Source organism: Sardina pilchardus, chromosome 14, assembly GCF_963854185.1.
Source record: "Sardina pilchardus chromosome 14, fSarPil1.1, whole genome shotgun sequence".
NCBI classification, from domain to species: Eukaryota; Metazoa; Chordata; class Actinopteri; order Clupeiformes; family Clupeidae; genus Sardina; species Sardina pilchardus.
In genome coordinates, this window is record NC_085007.1 from 9,305,734 (window position 1) to 9,320,703 (window position 14,970).

General features: G+C 42.3%; 1 protein-coding gene across 1 annotated transcript in view; it reads left to right on the top strand.

Annotated features, from left to right (window-relative positions):
- The window catches only part of LOC134101236 (metal transporter CNNM4), a 32,244-nt gene that overhangs the window by 5,476 nt on the left and 11,798 nt on the right, over window positions 1-14,970 (top strand). The window contains exons 2-4 of the mRNA XM_062554832.1: window positions 9,852-9,995; window positions 10,519-10,653; window positions 10,992-11,161. Of these exons, the coding sequence (XP_062410816.1) occupies window positions 9,852-9,995; window positions 10,519-10,653; window positions 10,992-11,161 (449 nt within the window). The remainder of the gene's footprint in view (window positions 1-9,851; window positions 9,996-10,518; window positions 10,654-10,991; window positions 11,162-14,970) is intronic.

A 14,970-nucleotide genomic window follows, 5' to 3' on the forward strand; every position in this document is an offset into this window, starting at 1 on the left:
GAGCCGCTGATGGGGCAGCCGAGCCCAGCCGGTCGGTCGGTCGGTCGGTCGGTGGCCGCTCCGCTGCGCGGGCTGATTGACAGCAGCCGTTCGATAGCCATAAGTGCACGCCGTAAATAATTAATGCCCAAGAAAAGGCCAACGGCAGGGGCCCTTCCGCGCACCCGCCCGCCCGCTACAGCTTCCGCCTGCCCCGCGACGCTGCGATGCTAATAATAATATTCATGTTGCGCTCGTGCTGAAATCCCCTCTGCAGCGCGTCTTTTTAAAGAACACCATCACCACCACCACCACCACCATCAGCTCATGGCTGTAGTGATTTGTACTGCACTGGTGGTCTGTGCTGATTAGTCTTCATTCTAAACATTAATCATTATAAACAATAAACTGCACAGTGGTGTCTCCCTGCAGTCTTTGTTGAGGGTGTTGCAGTTGCAGTGTAGTTGGAGCTGGATGTTCCGCCCCAGAAAATAAAAGAAATGAAATAATATAATAAAAAATAAAGAAATAAATGAAGTGAAAGAGCCCGGAGGCATTAGCTAGCGCTAGGCCTGCACTGCACTCAGGCAGGGCTTCTTCTCCGTCGAACAAAAAGGGTCCAGAGTTAGAGGCGAGCACTCTCCTGCGTCTGGATCGATAGCGCTGCTGGTGCGCTAGTATTTTTAAACTACAAAGCTGGGCTGCTGCTGGTTGGTTTACGCCGCCCTCTTATTCGAGTGATTTGAAAATGTGCCTTAATATATGAGCAGCTCTCAGTGATTTGGCTTGTGATGTGCAAACATAAATGAGATCATACATGTCAATCATTGTGATCAATCAATCTACCGTATTAATCAATGTGATTATTTATGTTTATATTTGATATCTTTAAAAAATGCTTTGTGTAGGAACAGATGTGGCGTTGTGGTCACTCCTGTACAGAGCCCATTGTTGTCCAGTCACATATTACAAAGAAAGATTAGTTGCCAAACTGTGAGGATTGATGATGTTTACTTTGTAGTCATTCTACAAAGCCAGATACTCAAATTAGCCAAACAACCTAGGCCTACATACTGTAGCCACCTAGACCTTTCTACCGCCGAAGATCCTTTAGAAATGCATGTGCTGACTTCCGGTATGACGTCGTGGGGGTGAGACACGCATTACAGAGCTCCCAGTGAACTTGTGAATTTATATTGTTTTAACATCGTCCTGGTCTTAAATATTTGTTTCTGTGGGATCATACATTTACGAGATAACGTTTACTACGCCTTGTGTGAACTGAAATGAGTGGCAAATCGAAATCTTCGCAACAAACACGGCAGGCTAGTATTGCTAGCAAACTTGCAACTATGGCGGAGGGCAAGGCTAGCAGCATGGTGGAAGATAATGTATCGATGCCTCAACTTGTGACCGAACTTGCTAAGCAGAGGTCTGTTCTCACAGATGACATCTCCAAGTTAATTCAAGACTCGCTAAAACCTCTTCAGACGGCTGTGGATGCCATACGTGACACAGTCAATTCGTTTCAAGGCAGACTAACTTCCACGGAGGCTATAGCTGGAGAAAACTTCGAGCGCTTAAATACTGCGGAAGCGACTATAAACACACTGAAAATAGCTAATCAAGAATTGTTGGATCGGGTGGATGATCTCGAAAACAGATCACGCAGGTCTAACCTGCGAATCGTGAACATTCCGGAGGGCAGCGAGAATGGCAAAGATCCGGTTAAATTCATGGAAGAGCTACTTGTGGAGTGTTTGGGGTCGAGTGTTTTCGCCGAGTCACCTGAACTGGAAAGAGCTCATAGATCATTGGCTTCTAAACCAGCTCACGGGAAGCCTGCTAGAGCATTTGTGGTGTGTTTTCGAAGGTTTCAACAAAAAGAAGCGGCGCTGCATTGGGCAAGGAACCACGAGATTAAATTCCGCGATGCTACACTCCGGTTCTACCCTGACCTGAGTGCGATCTTGGCAAAAAAACGCAGTGCTTTCAACGGAGTTAAACAAGCGTTGTATGAGAAGGGAGTGAAGTTTCGCCTGATATACCCAGCCCGTCTGAGAGTGATCTTGGGGGAGGAGACGCTTAACTTTGAGTCGCCGGATGAGGCTCAGGATTTCTACAACAAGCGCCTTCGGTCCATCCAGTGAAAGGAGGGGGTGGACTTTTTGCGAATTCTGAGGAATCGACCTGGACTGCATGATAACTAAGTATTTATTTGTTTGATAAAAGCACAGTGGCTTTAACTACTTGGTAAAACGTAGGTCACTTTCATAGAGATGTGAATTTAATGACAGATGTTGGGAACTTTGTAGATAAAGTAGTTTGTAAGGGATGTTTACCGGTAAGACATTTTTAGCGAGCCTGCAGTTTATCCCATTTGAGGATTTAGACATAGGCAGTTCATACGCTATGGGTTTCAGTTTTTGTTTGTGTTGTTTGAGGGGGTGGGTTAAGGGTATGGGGAGGTGCGTCATGGGTTCTCATTGTGAATCAGTTTTGTTAAATACTTATGGCCTATCAGTGTTAAGTTTGTTATGAACAATAATAGGATTAATCAAAACTTGGGTGAAGCTGTCAGGTTTATAAGCTGGAATGTAAAGGGGATGAATGGACCTGTGAAACGAGCGAGAATATTTGCACATTTAAAATTTTTAAAATGTGAAATGGGTCATTCCACGCCAAATCAACCAGAGCCCACGCACTTGCGTCTCAAAAAAATCTGAAAAAAATACCATGTGTGCCTATGTTACCCAGGAGACACTCTGTAAAACGTTTTTGTGCTAAGATTAATACTTTTCAAGTAACAGCCAGTTTTACAGGGGGAGGGGGGTGTCAAATTTGTTCTGCCTCTTTTTTTTGTCAAAGTTCACAAGCTCATTGCTCAAGAACTAGAATCTGTAGGAGGCTCACATTTTGCAGGCTGGTGCATAAATAGGAATAGTATGCAGTAAAATCACCATGAGTAGTCTGGATGATCCTGCATGGTCATTGCAGTCCCTCAAAGTTGATCAAAATTTTATTGGAGTTTTTGGCTGGGTTCTGTTTAGGCCTTCAGAAGACACATTTTTACTCAACATAGACTCTTGGGGTTTTTTTCTTATTGAGATAAGTAGAAACACTCTCCGAAAAAGCAATGAAGAGAAAAGAAAATCCATCAGGGACTGAACAGCAGACCTCACAAGTTTGAAAAATAAATTTGGATCTCATATTCAGAGCACCCTAACACCTTGTGGGAATATACAAAGATTTTTTTTACATTTTTTTCTATAATCTGCATTACCTCTTCTTTTTAAAAACACCAATTTGACTTGTCTTATGCAAATCTTTCTTTCTCATTTCCCACCCTGAACAAGGGCAAAATGCACCATAGAGATCTATTGAGAGATTTGTTTTGTATAGAGTAACCACTAGGTGCCACTAAAATCACTGAATCACTGAAATTGCCGGGTGGGGACAAAACATATTGATCTCAATGGTGCATTTTGTCCATGTTTAGGGTGGAAAATGAAAAAGAAAGATTCGCATAAGACAAGTCAAATTGGTGTTTTTAAAAAGAAGAGGTAATGCAGATTAACGAAAAAAATATAAAAAAAATCTTTGTATATTCCCACAAGGTGTTAGGGTGCTCTGAATATGAGATGCAAAATTATTTTTCAAACTTGTGAGGTCTGCTGTTCAGTCCCTGATGGATTTTCTTTTCTCTTCATTGCTTTTTCGGAGAGTGTTTCTACTGATCTCAATAAGAGAAAAAAAATCAAGAGCCTATGTTGAGTATAAATATGTCTTCTGTAAGCCTAAACAGAGCCCAGCCAAGAACTCCAATACAATTTTGATCAACTTTGAGGGACTGCTATGACCATGCAGGATCATCCAGACTACTCGTGGTGATTTTACTGCATACTATTCCTATTTATGCACCAGCCTGCAAAATTTGAGCCTCCTACAGATTCTAGTTCTTGAGCAATGAGCTTGTGAACTTTGACAAAAAAAAGAGGTACAACAAATTTGACACCCCCCTCCCCCTGTAAAACTGGCTGTTACTTGAAAAGTGTTGATCTTAGCTCAAAAACATTTTACAGAGTGTCTCCTGGGTAACATAGGCACACATGGTATTTTTTTCAGATTTTTTTGAGACGCAAGTGCGTGGGCTCTGGTTGATTTGGCGTGGAATGACCCAAATAGCTTTTTTGCAAGAAACCCACTTATTGGGGAAAGATCATCTTAGATTAAGGAAAGCATGGGTGGGTCAAATATTTCATTCAAAATTTATTCATAAATCTAGGGGGGTGGCCATCTTGATACATAAAAAAGTTCCTTTTAGTCCAACAAAGATAATTGAGGATTCACAAGGGCGATATGTCATTGTAATAGGGTCTTTATATGTTAAGCCTGTCATATTGGTGAACATATATGCTCCTAATTTTGATGATGAGAGGTTTATGGAAAAAGTGCTAACATCTATACCAAGTCTCAATTCCCATTCTCTTATTTTTGGAGGAGATCTAAATTGTTCAATTAATCCATCCTTGGACCGTTCCAATCCAAAATCGAACTCTCCCTCTAAAATGGCGAAGAGACTGTCAATGTTTATGGATCAGGTGGGCTGTGCTGATCCATGGCGTTTCCGTTTCCCATTGAGCAAGGCCTATTCTTATTTTTCCCATGTACACCGTACGTATAGTAGAATTGATTATTTCTTTATTGATAGTGCATTGATGCCTTTGGTTAAAACAATTGAATATTCCTCTATAATTGAATCTGATCACGCTCCAGTACTTTTAGAACTTTGTTTATCACACAAAAGTGTGGAGTATACTCCATGGAGATTGGATGCTTCTTTATTAAAAGAGAAGGGGTTTTGTCAAATGATTTCATCAGCCATAGATGATTTTCTTGATTTTAACAGAGGTGATGTGTCTCCTACTATTTTGTGGGAGACCCTCAAAGCTGTTGTTAGGGGGAATATTATATCATATACATCCATGCTAAATAAAAGTAGACGTTTAGAGCAAGAAAGATTGATCAAAGCCATTGGGTTGATCGATAGCCAGTATTCAGCTAACCCATGCCCAGAACTTTATAAAGAAAAAGTAGAACTTCAGGCTAAGTATGAGTTGTTGGCATCGGGAATGACTGAAAAGATGTTGTTGAGATCACGGGGCATTCTGTATGAACATGGGGAAAAGTCTGGTCGTCTTTTGGCCCACCAGTTGAAGAGCAGATCATCTGAACAACATATCTCATGTATAATGAAAGACAATGGGGAACTTACAGTTGATCCTATAGAAATTAATGATACATTTCAGGCATTTTATTCAAATTTATATTCATCTGAAGCTCCTGAAGACAATACAGTTATGTTTAATTTTTTCAGCAATTTAGATATGCCCACTATTAATCCAGTCAGTAGAGCAGAATTAGAATTTCCTGTTTCATACACTGAAATTGCGGATGCAATTAGGACCATGCAGAATGGGAAGGCGCCGGGCCCTGATGGGTACCCAGTTGAATTTTTCAAGAAATTTTCAGGGCAACTAATTCCACTTTTACTTGAAATGTTTAATGACTGTAAAGCTAATGGTTCTCTGCCTAGGACATTGACTGAAGCTTCTATAAGTTTATTGTTAAAACCAGGAAAAGACAGAAAGGAATGTGGGTCATATCGCCCTATTTCCCTACTTAATTGTGATGTCAAAATATTGGCAAAGGCACTTGCACGCCGCTTGGAGAAAGTTATGCCAGAGGTGATCTCCCTGGACCAAACAGGTTTTATGGCGGGACGGCATTCTTTTTCAAATGTGCGTAGCCTTCTAAATGTCTTGTATTCACCGGGGTCCAGTTCAGTGGCTGAAGTGGTCATTTCTTTGGACGCAGAAAAAGCGTTTGATAGGGTTGAGTGGGGTTTTTTGTTTGAATGTTTGAATAGATTTGGTTTTGGCCCTAATTTTAGAGCATGGATTGAGCTTTTATATTTCAGTCCAAAGGCATCAGTAGTCACCAACCGAAATCATTCTAAATATTTTTCCTTGACGAGGGGAACACGTCAGGGATCGCCTTTAAGCCCACTTCTATTTGCTTTAGTTATTGAACCGCTTTCTATTGCGCTTAAGTCAAAGCCAGAAATATGTGGAATTCATAGATGGGGATTGACCCATAAGTTATCTTTATATGCAGATGACTTGTTGTTATATGTATCTGACCCTGTGCATTGTATTCCACATGTGTTGAATATCTTGCAAACATTTAGTATTTTCTCTGGTTATAAATTGAACTTAACTAAAAGTGAGTGCTTTCCTATAAATGTCTTGGCCCGGTCTCTTCAAGACTCGGATTTACCCTTTTGCATGTCTAGAGATGGGTTTAAGTATTTAGGTATTAATTTGACTCAAACTTTTGCTGAGCTATACCAAAAAAACTTTACTTCATTAGTGGATAGATTGAAGTCTGATTTTCAGAGATGGAATGCCATTCATTTATCACTGGTTGGTAGGATCAACTGTATTAAAATGAATGTTCTCCCTAGATTTCTTTATCTTTTTCAGTGCCTTCCCATTTTTCTGCCCAAATCATTTTTTCAATCTATTGATAAGTCTATTACATCATTTATTTGGGCCGGGAAAGCTCCTAGAATTCAAAAGAGATTCCTTCAAAGACATCGTTCCAACGGAGGTTTGGGTTTGCCAAATTTACAATTTTATTATTGGGCAGCAAACTGCCAGAAAATACTTTATTGGTGTCAGTCATCAGATATGGTCTGGTGTGAGGCTGAAAATAATTCTTGTTTTTCAACATCACTTCCAGCCTTATTAACTTCTAGAATGCCTCTGGCTATTTCAAAATATACTTCAAATCCAACGGTCGTTAATACTTTACGTATTTGGCAACAATTTAGAAAATATGTGGGTTGTCCTAATTTTTCAATTCTAGCCCCAATTTGCCGTAATCACTCATTTTTTCCAGCTACAGTAGATGCAACTTTCTTGGAATGGAGCAGGCGGGGCCTTGTCAGATTTAAAGATTTTTATAAGGATGGTGTTTTTGCAAGTTTTAATGACATATGTGAAAAATTTAATCTCTCCCATTCAAATCATTTTAGATATCTACAGATTCGCCACTTTATTCAGGGTAGTACAACAGATTTTCCAAATGAACCAGATCCATCTGTCTTGGAGGATGTCTTGGAAGTGTCTTCTAACTTAAAGGGTCTTATTTCTAGAATTTACATTCTCATTACTTCTCATGGTGATAATACTCTGGATAAGATTAGATCAAAATGGGATGATGAATTGGGAGAGACGATACCAGATAGTATATGGGAGGAGGCGGTGCGTAGGGTCAATGGGACTACATCCTGTGCTCGTCTAAGCTTAATCCAGTTCAAAGTTCTACATAGGATGCATTTTTCTAAAGCTAGACTGGCAAAAATATTTGCAGGCATGGATGACAATTGTAGCAGGTGTCATAGTGCCCCAGCAACTTTGACCCATATGTTCTGGTCATGCTCATGTTTAGATCAGTTTTGGTCAGGGGTCTACAAAATTTTGTCTGAAGTTATAGAAATAGATTGTGAGCCCAATGTATATACTTCAATTTTTGGGACAGTGTCGAGCAACCTTATAGGGATGGCGAGGTATAAAGATATATTAGCCTTTTCAACTTTGATTGCCAGACGGCAAATTCTTTTACATTGGAAATCCCCATATCCACCAAAGGTATCTGTATGGCTGACGGACCTTATGATGTATCTGAAATTGGAAAAGATCAAATATGCACTTAGAGGGTCCACTGATCTTTTTTATGGTATCTGGAACCCATTGATAACATATTTTGAAAACCTTCAGTCCCTTCCTGAGATTCCCTAATGACATGCAAAGCACTAAGTTGATTTGATGGCCAAGGCCTGAGTCTACCATATTATTTTATGTATCACTGGTTTTATTGTTGGATTGTGTATATCTTATTATTGGGGGCCAAGCAGCGAAGCTGCGAAGGCACCCATTGTGTTTCTATGTTTTCTTACTATTATTATTATTATAAACTATTATACCTCTGCCATTGGAGTCAATGGCAGCCCATAGAACCGACTGGTCAAAAGTTGTGAAATTTGGCACACTAATTAGGGACAGTCTAATAATGCCTGTGACCAAGTTTCATGTCGGCAGCTCAACCACTCTAGCGCCACCAACTGGTCAAAGTTAGACGTGCGTTCACGCACGTAACTTTTGACCCCTTTGGCCAATTTTTAAAAATCAGGTATCTCTGGAATCCTTGGACCAGCCCGAGTTCAACGCACCCTGTGACGTCATTTTCCGCCATGATGGATTTTCCGCCATTTTGGATTTCATCAAAAACACTTAAAAGATTATATCGGTCACAACTTTTGTCCGATCGACACCAAACTTGACACAGGGTATGCTCAGACCATGCCTTATTCAGCTCGTGCTTTGTTTCTTCGGAACTTTAACCGTTGGCCCGTAACAGCCAATCGAAATTTGCGGCGAAGCCGCCAAACAGGAAGTGGGCTCATATTTCAGCAACCCTTGCACGCATCAAAACCAAACTTAGTACATGGACTCTGGACCCCATCAGAAGGAGGCTCAAGAAATTTGGTGACCTTTGACCTCTAGGGGGCACTGCAATTAGAAAAAAGGCATTTTGGCCTGTAGCTGTTGATGTGTTTGGAATTAAAACTTGCTACTGGTGCCTGGTTATACTGTTGGAGGTCCTTATGATGACCCAGCTCAAATTGTGACATCATCATATTTGATTCGGCGGCCATATTGGATTTAATCAAAATCCCTGAAACATTTCCACAGGTCGCAAAATGTGTCCGATCTTCACGAAACTTCACACAGATGATCTTTAGCCCGATTCTAATATAGGCCTTGCTTTTCGGAACAATATCTTAAACTATTCGCCCGCAACAGCCAATCGAAATTGGTGGCGAAGCCGCCGAACAGGAAGTGGGCTTGCATCTCGGCCAATCTTGGGTTGTTTGACATAAAAATTCTTGTGACTGCTTAAATCTATATACCTGACTTAACAACATTGAGTTACCATGGCAACTCTGGCCTTTTGACCTGCCTGCTTGGCCCCCACATTGCTGCTTGCAGCTATATTTTTATTAGGTATACGATGGCAATAAGTGTATATTTGACTTACTACTGTCTTTTGTTTGACTGATATACTGAGACGCACAGATGTTCTGATGAGGGTGGGTGGGTGGGCAGGGGGGGTTCTATTGAGAAATGTAAAACAAATGTATTTCTTGTATGTAATTTGATTATCTCTGGTGAATAAACAGATATTTAAAAAAAAAAAAAGAAATGCATGTGCTCAAACATAAAGAACCTTGACAACAAACTTGAACTTTGCCTTTCGTTTTTAAACATTATCACAGTTACACCGTTGTAACTATGAATAAATAAATATGCAAAAAAATTGCAGTACTACACCAGTTATTTGCTATGCTGATTTACACATAAAAGCTAAGTGTTCATTTAATGCGAGAAAAGACTATTGTATGAGGCTTTTTTCTGTAATAATCACCCTTTAGCTGCTCTAAGCTGGTCTTAGGTTAGGTGCCAAGATGGCGATAAAACTCTACTCTACTGCCATGCCAGTATTTGAAATTCAGAAATGCATTGCCTGTACTGTATATTTAAGGAGTCTGGCTAGTCCAATTGTATATTTCATATTAAATTACTAGGCTTAGTGTTAGGAACTGTTTTGCATAATGTAATTCTAAAAGAGTTTGTAAGCCAATGCACAGTGTTTTACTGAGGGTGCTGTAAAATTGAAAATGCTCTCCCAGAATGTAATGGCCGTGGTTGTTGTTGTTGTTGTTGTTGTTGTTGTTGATGTTGTAGGGAGGTCCCACCTGGCCATTGTGCAGAAGGTAAACTGCGAGGGAGAGGGCGACCCCTTCTATGAGGTCCTGGGCCTGGTCACTCTGGAGGACGTTATTGAGGAGATCATCAAGTCCGAGATCCTGGACGAGTCAGACCTCTACAGTAAGTTGTGTGTGTGTGTGTGTGTGTGTGTGTGTGTGTGTGTGTGTGTGTGTGTGTGTGTGTGTGTGTGTGTGTGTGTGTGTGTGTGTGTGTGTGTGTGTGTGTGTGTGTGTGTGTGTGTGTGTGTGTGTGTGTGTGTGTGTGTGTGTGTGTGTGTGTGTGTGTGTGTGTGTGTGTGTGTGTGTAAGACAGAGTGCCGGACCTCTACAGTGAGTTTAATGAGCCTTCTGGACGGTGTCTCCACATCGCTCCTGGCTTAATTAGTGGTCTGGTCTCCATAGCGCCTCCCGAGTTCTGTTGTGTTCGTTTAAATTTAAAGAGTTAGCTGACCTTTACCAGCGTTTCTTTGATGGTCTCCATATTAACACAAGTTCATTCCCTCTCTTTATCTCTCTCCCTCTTTCTCTCTCTCCCCCTCTCTTTCTCTCTCTCCCTCTTTCTCTCTCTCTCCCTCTCTCTCTCTCTCTCTCTCTCTCTCTCTCTCCCTCTCTCTCCCTCTCTCTCTCTCTCTCTCATTTCTCAGCTGACAACCGTAACAAGAAAAAGGTGCACCCTAACAAGAGTAAGCGGGACTACTCAGCCTTTAAAGACGAGAGTGAATCTAAAGTGAAGGTCTCCCCTCAGCTGCTACTGGCTGCACACCGCTTCCTGGCCACAGGTGTGTGTGTGTGTGTGTGTGTGTGTGTGTGTGTTGTGATTGGGGGATGGGGTGTGAATGGGGTGGATTGCATCAGATTGCATCAGATCCCAGGGGGGAGGGAGAGAGGTAGGGAGAAGGGTGTGTGTGCAGGGGGGCCATTGTTGCCCACACTGTCCTCAGTTCTGACAGCTTTGGGCTATGTTTGCCCTCCTGAACCCACTCTGTCGCTTTCCCTCTGTTTTTCTTACCCTCTTTTCTCGGCTATTGTCTGTCCATATCTCTCTCTCTCTCTCTCTCTGTCTATTTTTCCTTCTGTCTCTCCCTCTCTATCCCTCTCTCTCTCCATCTGTCCTCAGAGGTGACCCTCTTCAGTCCACTCCAGATCTCCGACAAGGTCCTGCTGCGGATCCTCAAGCACCCCGACGTCATCCAGGAGCTCAAGTTCAACGAGAACGACAAGCGCGCGCCACAGAACTTCCTGTACCTGCGCGGCAAGCCCATCGACTACTTCATCCTCATCCTGCAGGTAAGGCGTCCTCGGGGCGTCACGGCGAGTCAGGTCAACTCATCTCTGCCGTCACACACCTGTGACCTAAAGCACTGTCTCACTCCTGTGCTGTCTCACTCCTGTGCTGTCTCACTCCTGTGCTGTCTCACTCCTGTGCTGTCTCTCACTCCTGTGCTGTCTCACTCCTGTGCTGTCTCACTCCTGTGCTGTCTCACTCCTGTGCTGTCTCTCACTCCTGTGCTGTCTCACTCCTGTGCTGTCTCACTCCTGTGCTGTCTCTCACTCCTGTGCTGTCTCACTCCTGTGCTGTCTCACTCCTGTGCTGTCTCACTCCTGTGCTGTCTCTCACTCCTGTGCTGTCTCACTCCTGTGCTGTCTCACTCCTGTGCTGTCTCACTCCTGTGCTGTCTCACTCCTGTGCTGTCTCACACTCCTGGGTGCTCCAGGGAGGCAGGATCCAGGCATGCAAACTGGTCAGGGGTGAAAAAGGTGAGACTCTTCGCCGACCCCCCCCCCCCCCCCCCCCCCCCCAAGGAAAGAAAAAAGGAAACAAATCTTCTAAAGTGTGAGGGACCCGCTTTCTTTCTTTCTTACTATCTCTCTCTTTCTCTGTGCTTATGTACTTATTATGTACTTATTACACATTTCTGATGATTTCATAGGCCTAATGGACACTTAAACTATCAGAGTAAGGAAAAGTCTGAATATTTGTTGGACCAAACCAGTTAATCAATAATCTTCCTTGAGACAAACACTATTTCAAACTAATATTATTATATAAAATAGGGTAGATAGGCTTTCATTTTGTGTTTTAAAACGTTTTAATATGCAGCCTAGGCTACAACAGATTGTGGTTTTTAGGCTATATTGTGCTAGTGTGTTTAACCAACCAATAAAGTTATGTGAACTGTCTTCATATAAACTGTAAGCTACCTGTAGGCACACAGACTAGGCTACTGATCAGGGTCCTCCTGTAACTCGACAATCAAATGTAGGCTAAATTTAATTTACGCATGGCTATGAACTCGTAATGATCCGGGTGTTGCTGAAAATTGTTGCAAGTCACACATAACTCAAACGGTTACGTGCGTTACGTGTGGTCTGAAGCAGTCGCCACTTTTTTTGGCTACGTTACGAATCATTTGAGTTGCATATCTTTTGCGTAGGCTTTGCGTAAGGTCTATGCGCAGTGTGCTTCGAGTAACAGGGCCCACTTTTCTTAAAGACAGCATTATCATGTCAATCAACTACGTCTCTGGACAAAACGAACCAGCCCAGTTTATGAGCATTTAATTCAACTGTCACATTAGCCTTTGATATACTGATAAAGTCTGCCTATTTGCTTCACCTTTTGCCGATCTAGATGGTTCAAACTGCACGCATTCTTCATCAAAAAAACTCGTTATGTCTACATGTTTGTCTAACTTCGCTAACTTTCATCATTAGAAGAAAACAACCTATGCTACGTTGCTACACTAATTTCAGCGTCTTTTTCTAATAGAAGTTGAAAGTTTTAACTAGACCACCTGTGAAATCCCTCGGCATCTCTTCTCGCCAGAATCACTATATTCCACCTGACATCTCAGACGCATCTACTGTATCTGCGCTCACAACAGAGGCTATACTTGGCGTGCGCTTTCTGTTCGCGTTGCGTCTTTGTCAACAATTAGCTTTCACTAGGCTAATGTTTATAAAACGCATAGTGGCTACATTCACGCATCCCTTGCTGATCAGACACGTTTTAAATGCGGCTCTAGAAACACCTCAAGATGCATTAGCGTCTGAGCATGATTTCTAAACTCAGTTGTAAATTCAATTCACCTTGACCCCCCCCCCCCCCTAAATATTTTCTCATCGGATCTGCACGAACCATGTAAGTCACCTATTTTTTATTCAAAACGGCGAATTTCGCCGAAAGGTGAGGAGTTTGCATGCCTGAGGATCGGAGAGGTCTTGAGCTGTCATTTGAGAAAGCAAACTTAACTCACTAAAATTTCCCTTAGGATTAAATTTCCCTCAATTAATAAAGTCTCTCTCTCTCTCTCTCTCTCTCTCTCTATCTCTCTATCTGTCTATCCATCCATCTATCCATCCATCCAAATCTATCTATCTATCTTTCTATCTATCTATCTATATATTTATCAATCTATCTGTCCTATCCATCCAACTGTGTTGAGACTTGAGCCTTATTCCCACTGAAACTCAATAGCACAAGTGTGTGTCCCCCCACACACACACACACGCTCACTCACACACACACAGTCTGCGCCAACGTGTGTGTACTGGAGACTCGCGGTAAGCTGTGCAGCCTGCTCTGGTGAGGGCGGCCTTTGGGGTAGAGCCGTCGGGCCACTTTGTGTTGACAACAGCAAACGCCCGGACGCTCGGTGGGTTTATTTCAAGCACTGACCTCTGATGGATGCCCTTTGCTGCTTTGCTGTTCTGTCTGCAGCCTGTGTGTGTGTGTGTGTGTGTGTGTGTGTGTGCGTGCGATGGGGTGAGGGGTGTTATTGAGCACAAAGAGGACTGACCTCAACAAGGGTTGACTAGGCCCAATTACACACACACACACATTCACATACACAGTGCGCTTCCCTAATTGATCCCTATTACATAAGGTGGAGTGGTCAGAGACTGCCAATAAGCGAAGCATCATGTGTTAATCCCACCCACTTTCAGAATCCCCTCCCACACAGACACACACACACCCACACACAGACCATCAGACTCTCTCAAATCATCACACACACACGCAGGTCATGAGAATCTCTCGCACACACACAATCTCACTGAAGGTGAAAGTGTAGGTCTGCGGACACAGTCTGTACGTAGCACAGATGACGCAGATGTAATCATCCTCTCAGTCCATGGAGACTCTTCTGAACAGACCTACAGTAGGCAGACTATGAGCAAGCATGTCTCAGTGTGCTGGTTTGGAGAAAACAAAACCTATTTATTCATTAAGCAGATCATTACAGTACTGTATATTTAGCAGAGCTTACAGTGCATTTGTGTGTTTGTGTATGTGTGTGTGTGTTAGGGCTGTCCAAATGAATGTGTTTATCGTCATGATTAATTTTGAAATATATAATGCTTTAAAAAATTATTAGCGCAATTAAAGCGTTTTTGTTTTGCCTACTTCCTGATGTCACATAACAGAAGCTGTGAGACCTGCAGCTGCCTCTCTCTCTCATCGTATGGCCAAACTTTTAAGAATATTTTAAAAGTATTTTGTCAAAACTAGCGCAATTCTCTGAATATCCTAGTTTAATATAGTTAGAAGTGAATATGCAATCGGTTTGTCACAACACGTATACCCGGAAAATCATTTTTTACGATGCCAATCGAACTCCATGTAAAAGACAATTTGCGAGTGACAGAGATGAAATTGTGCCGCGACGGCACAGCAGTGAACATGACTTCCTAATTGCTAATTGGATCGTAACTTTGAGGTAGATGGACAGTGGGGCGCTGTGCGCGCACTGCAGTAAGCTGTACGCCAAAACAAGTGCTGAGCTGTCCCATTCCAGGCTTATAGATTGACCCCCTACCCACTTAAAAGATGAACGGAGGAGAATCTCTCTCTCACTCAGACACACACACACATACACACAGTCACACACGCACACTACCACCAAGCACACACTCTCTGTGTCCTTCTCTCTTTCCATCTCTGTCCTTCTAACATTTACGTTGTTAATACAGTTCTTGGCACATACACACGTGGCTCTTAACTGGCCCAAGTGTTCCCTCTGAAACTATGCAGCTCTGTGTGTAGTTTATGATGCTGTAACAGTTGTGTCACAAATGTACACCTTTGGTGATTA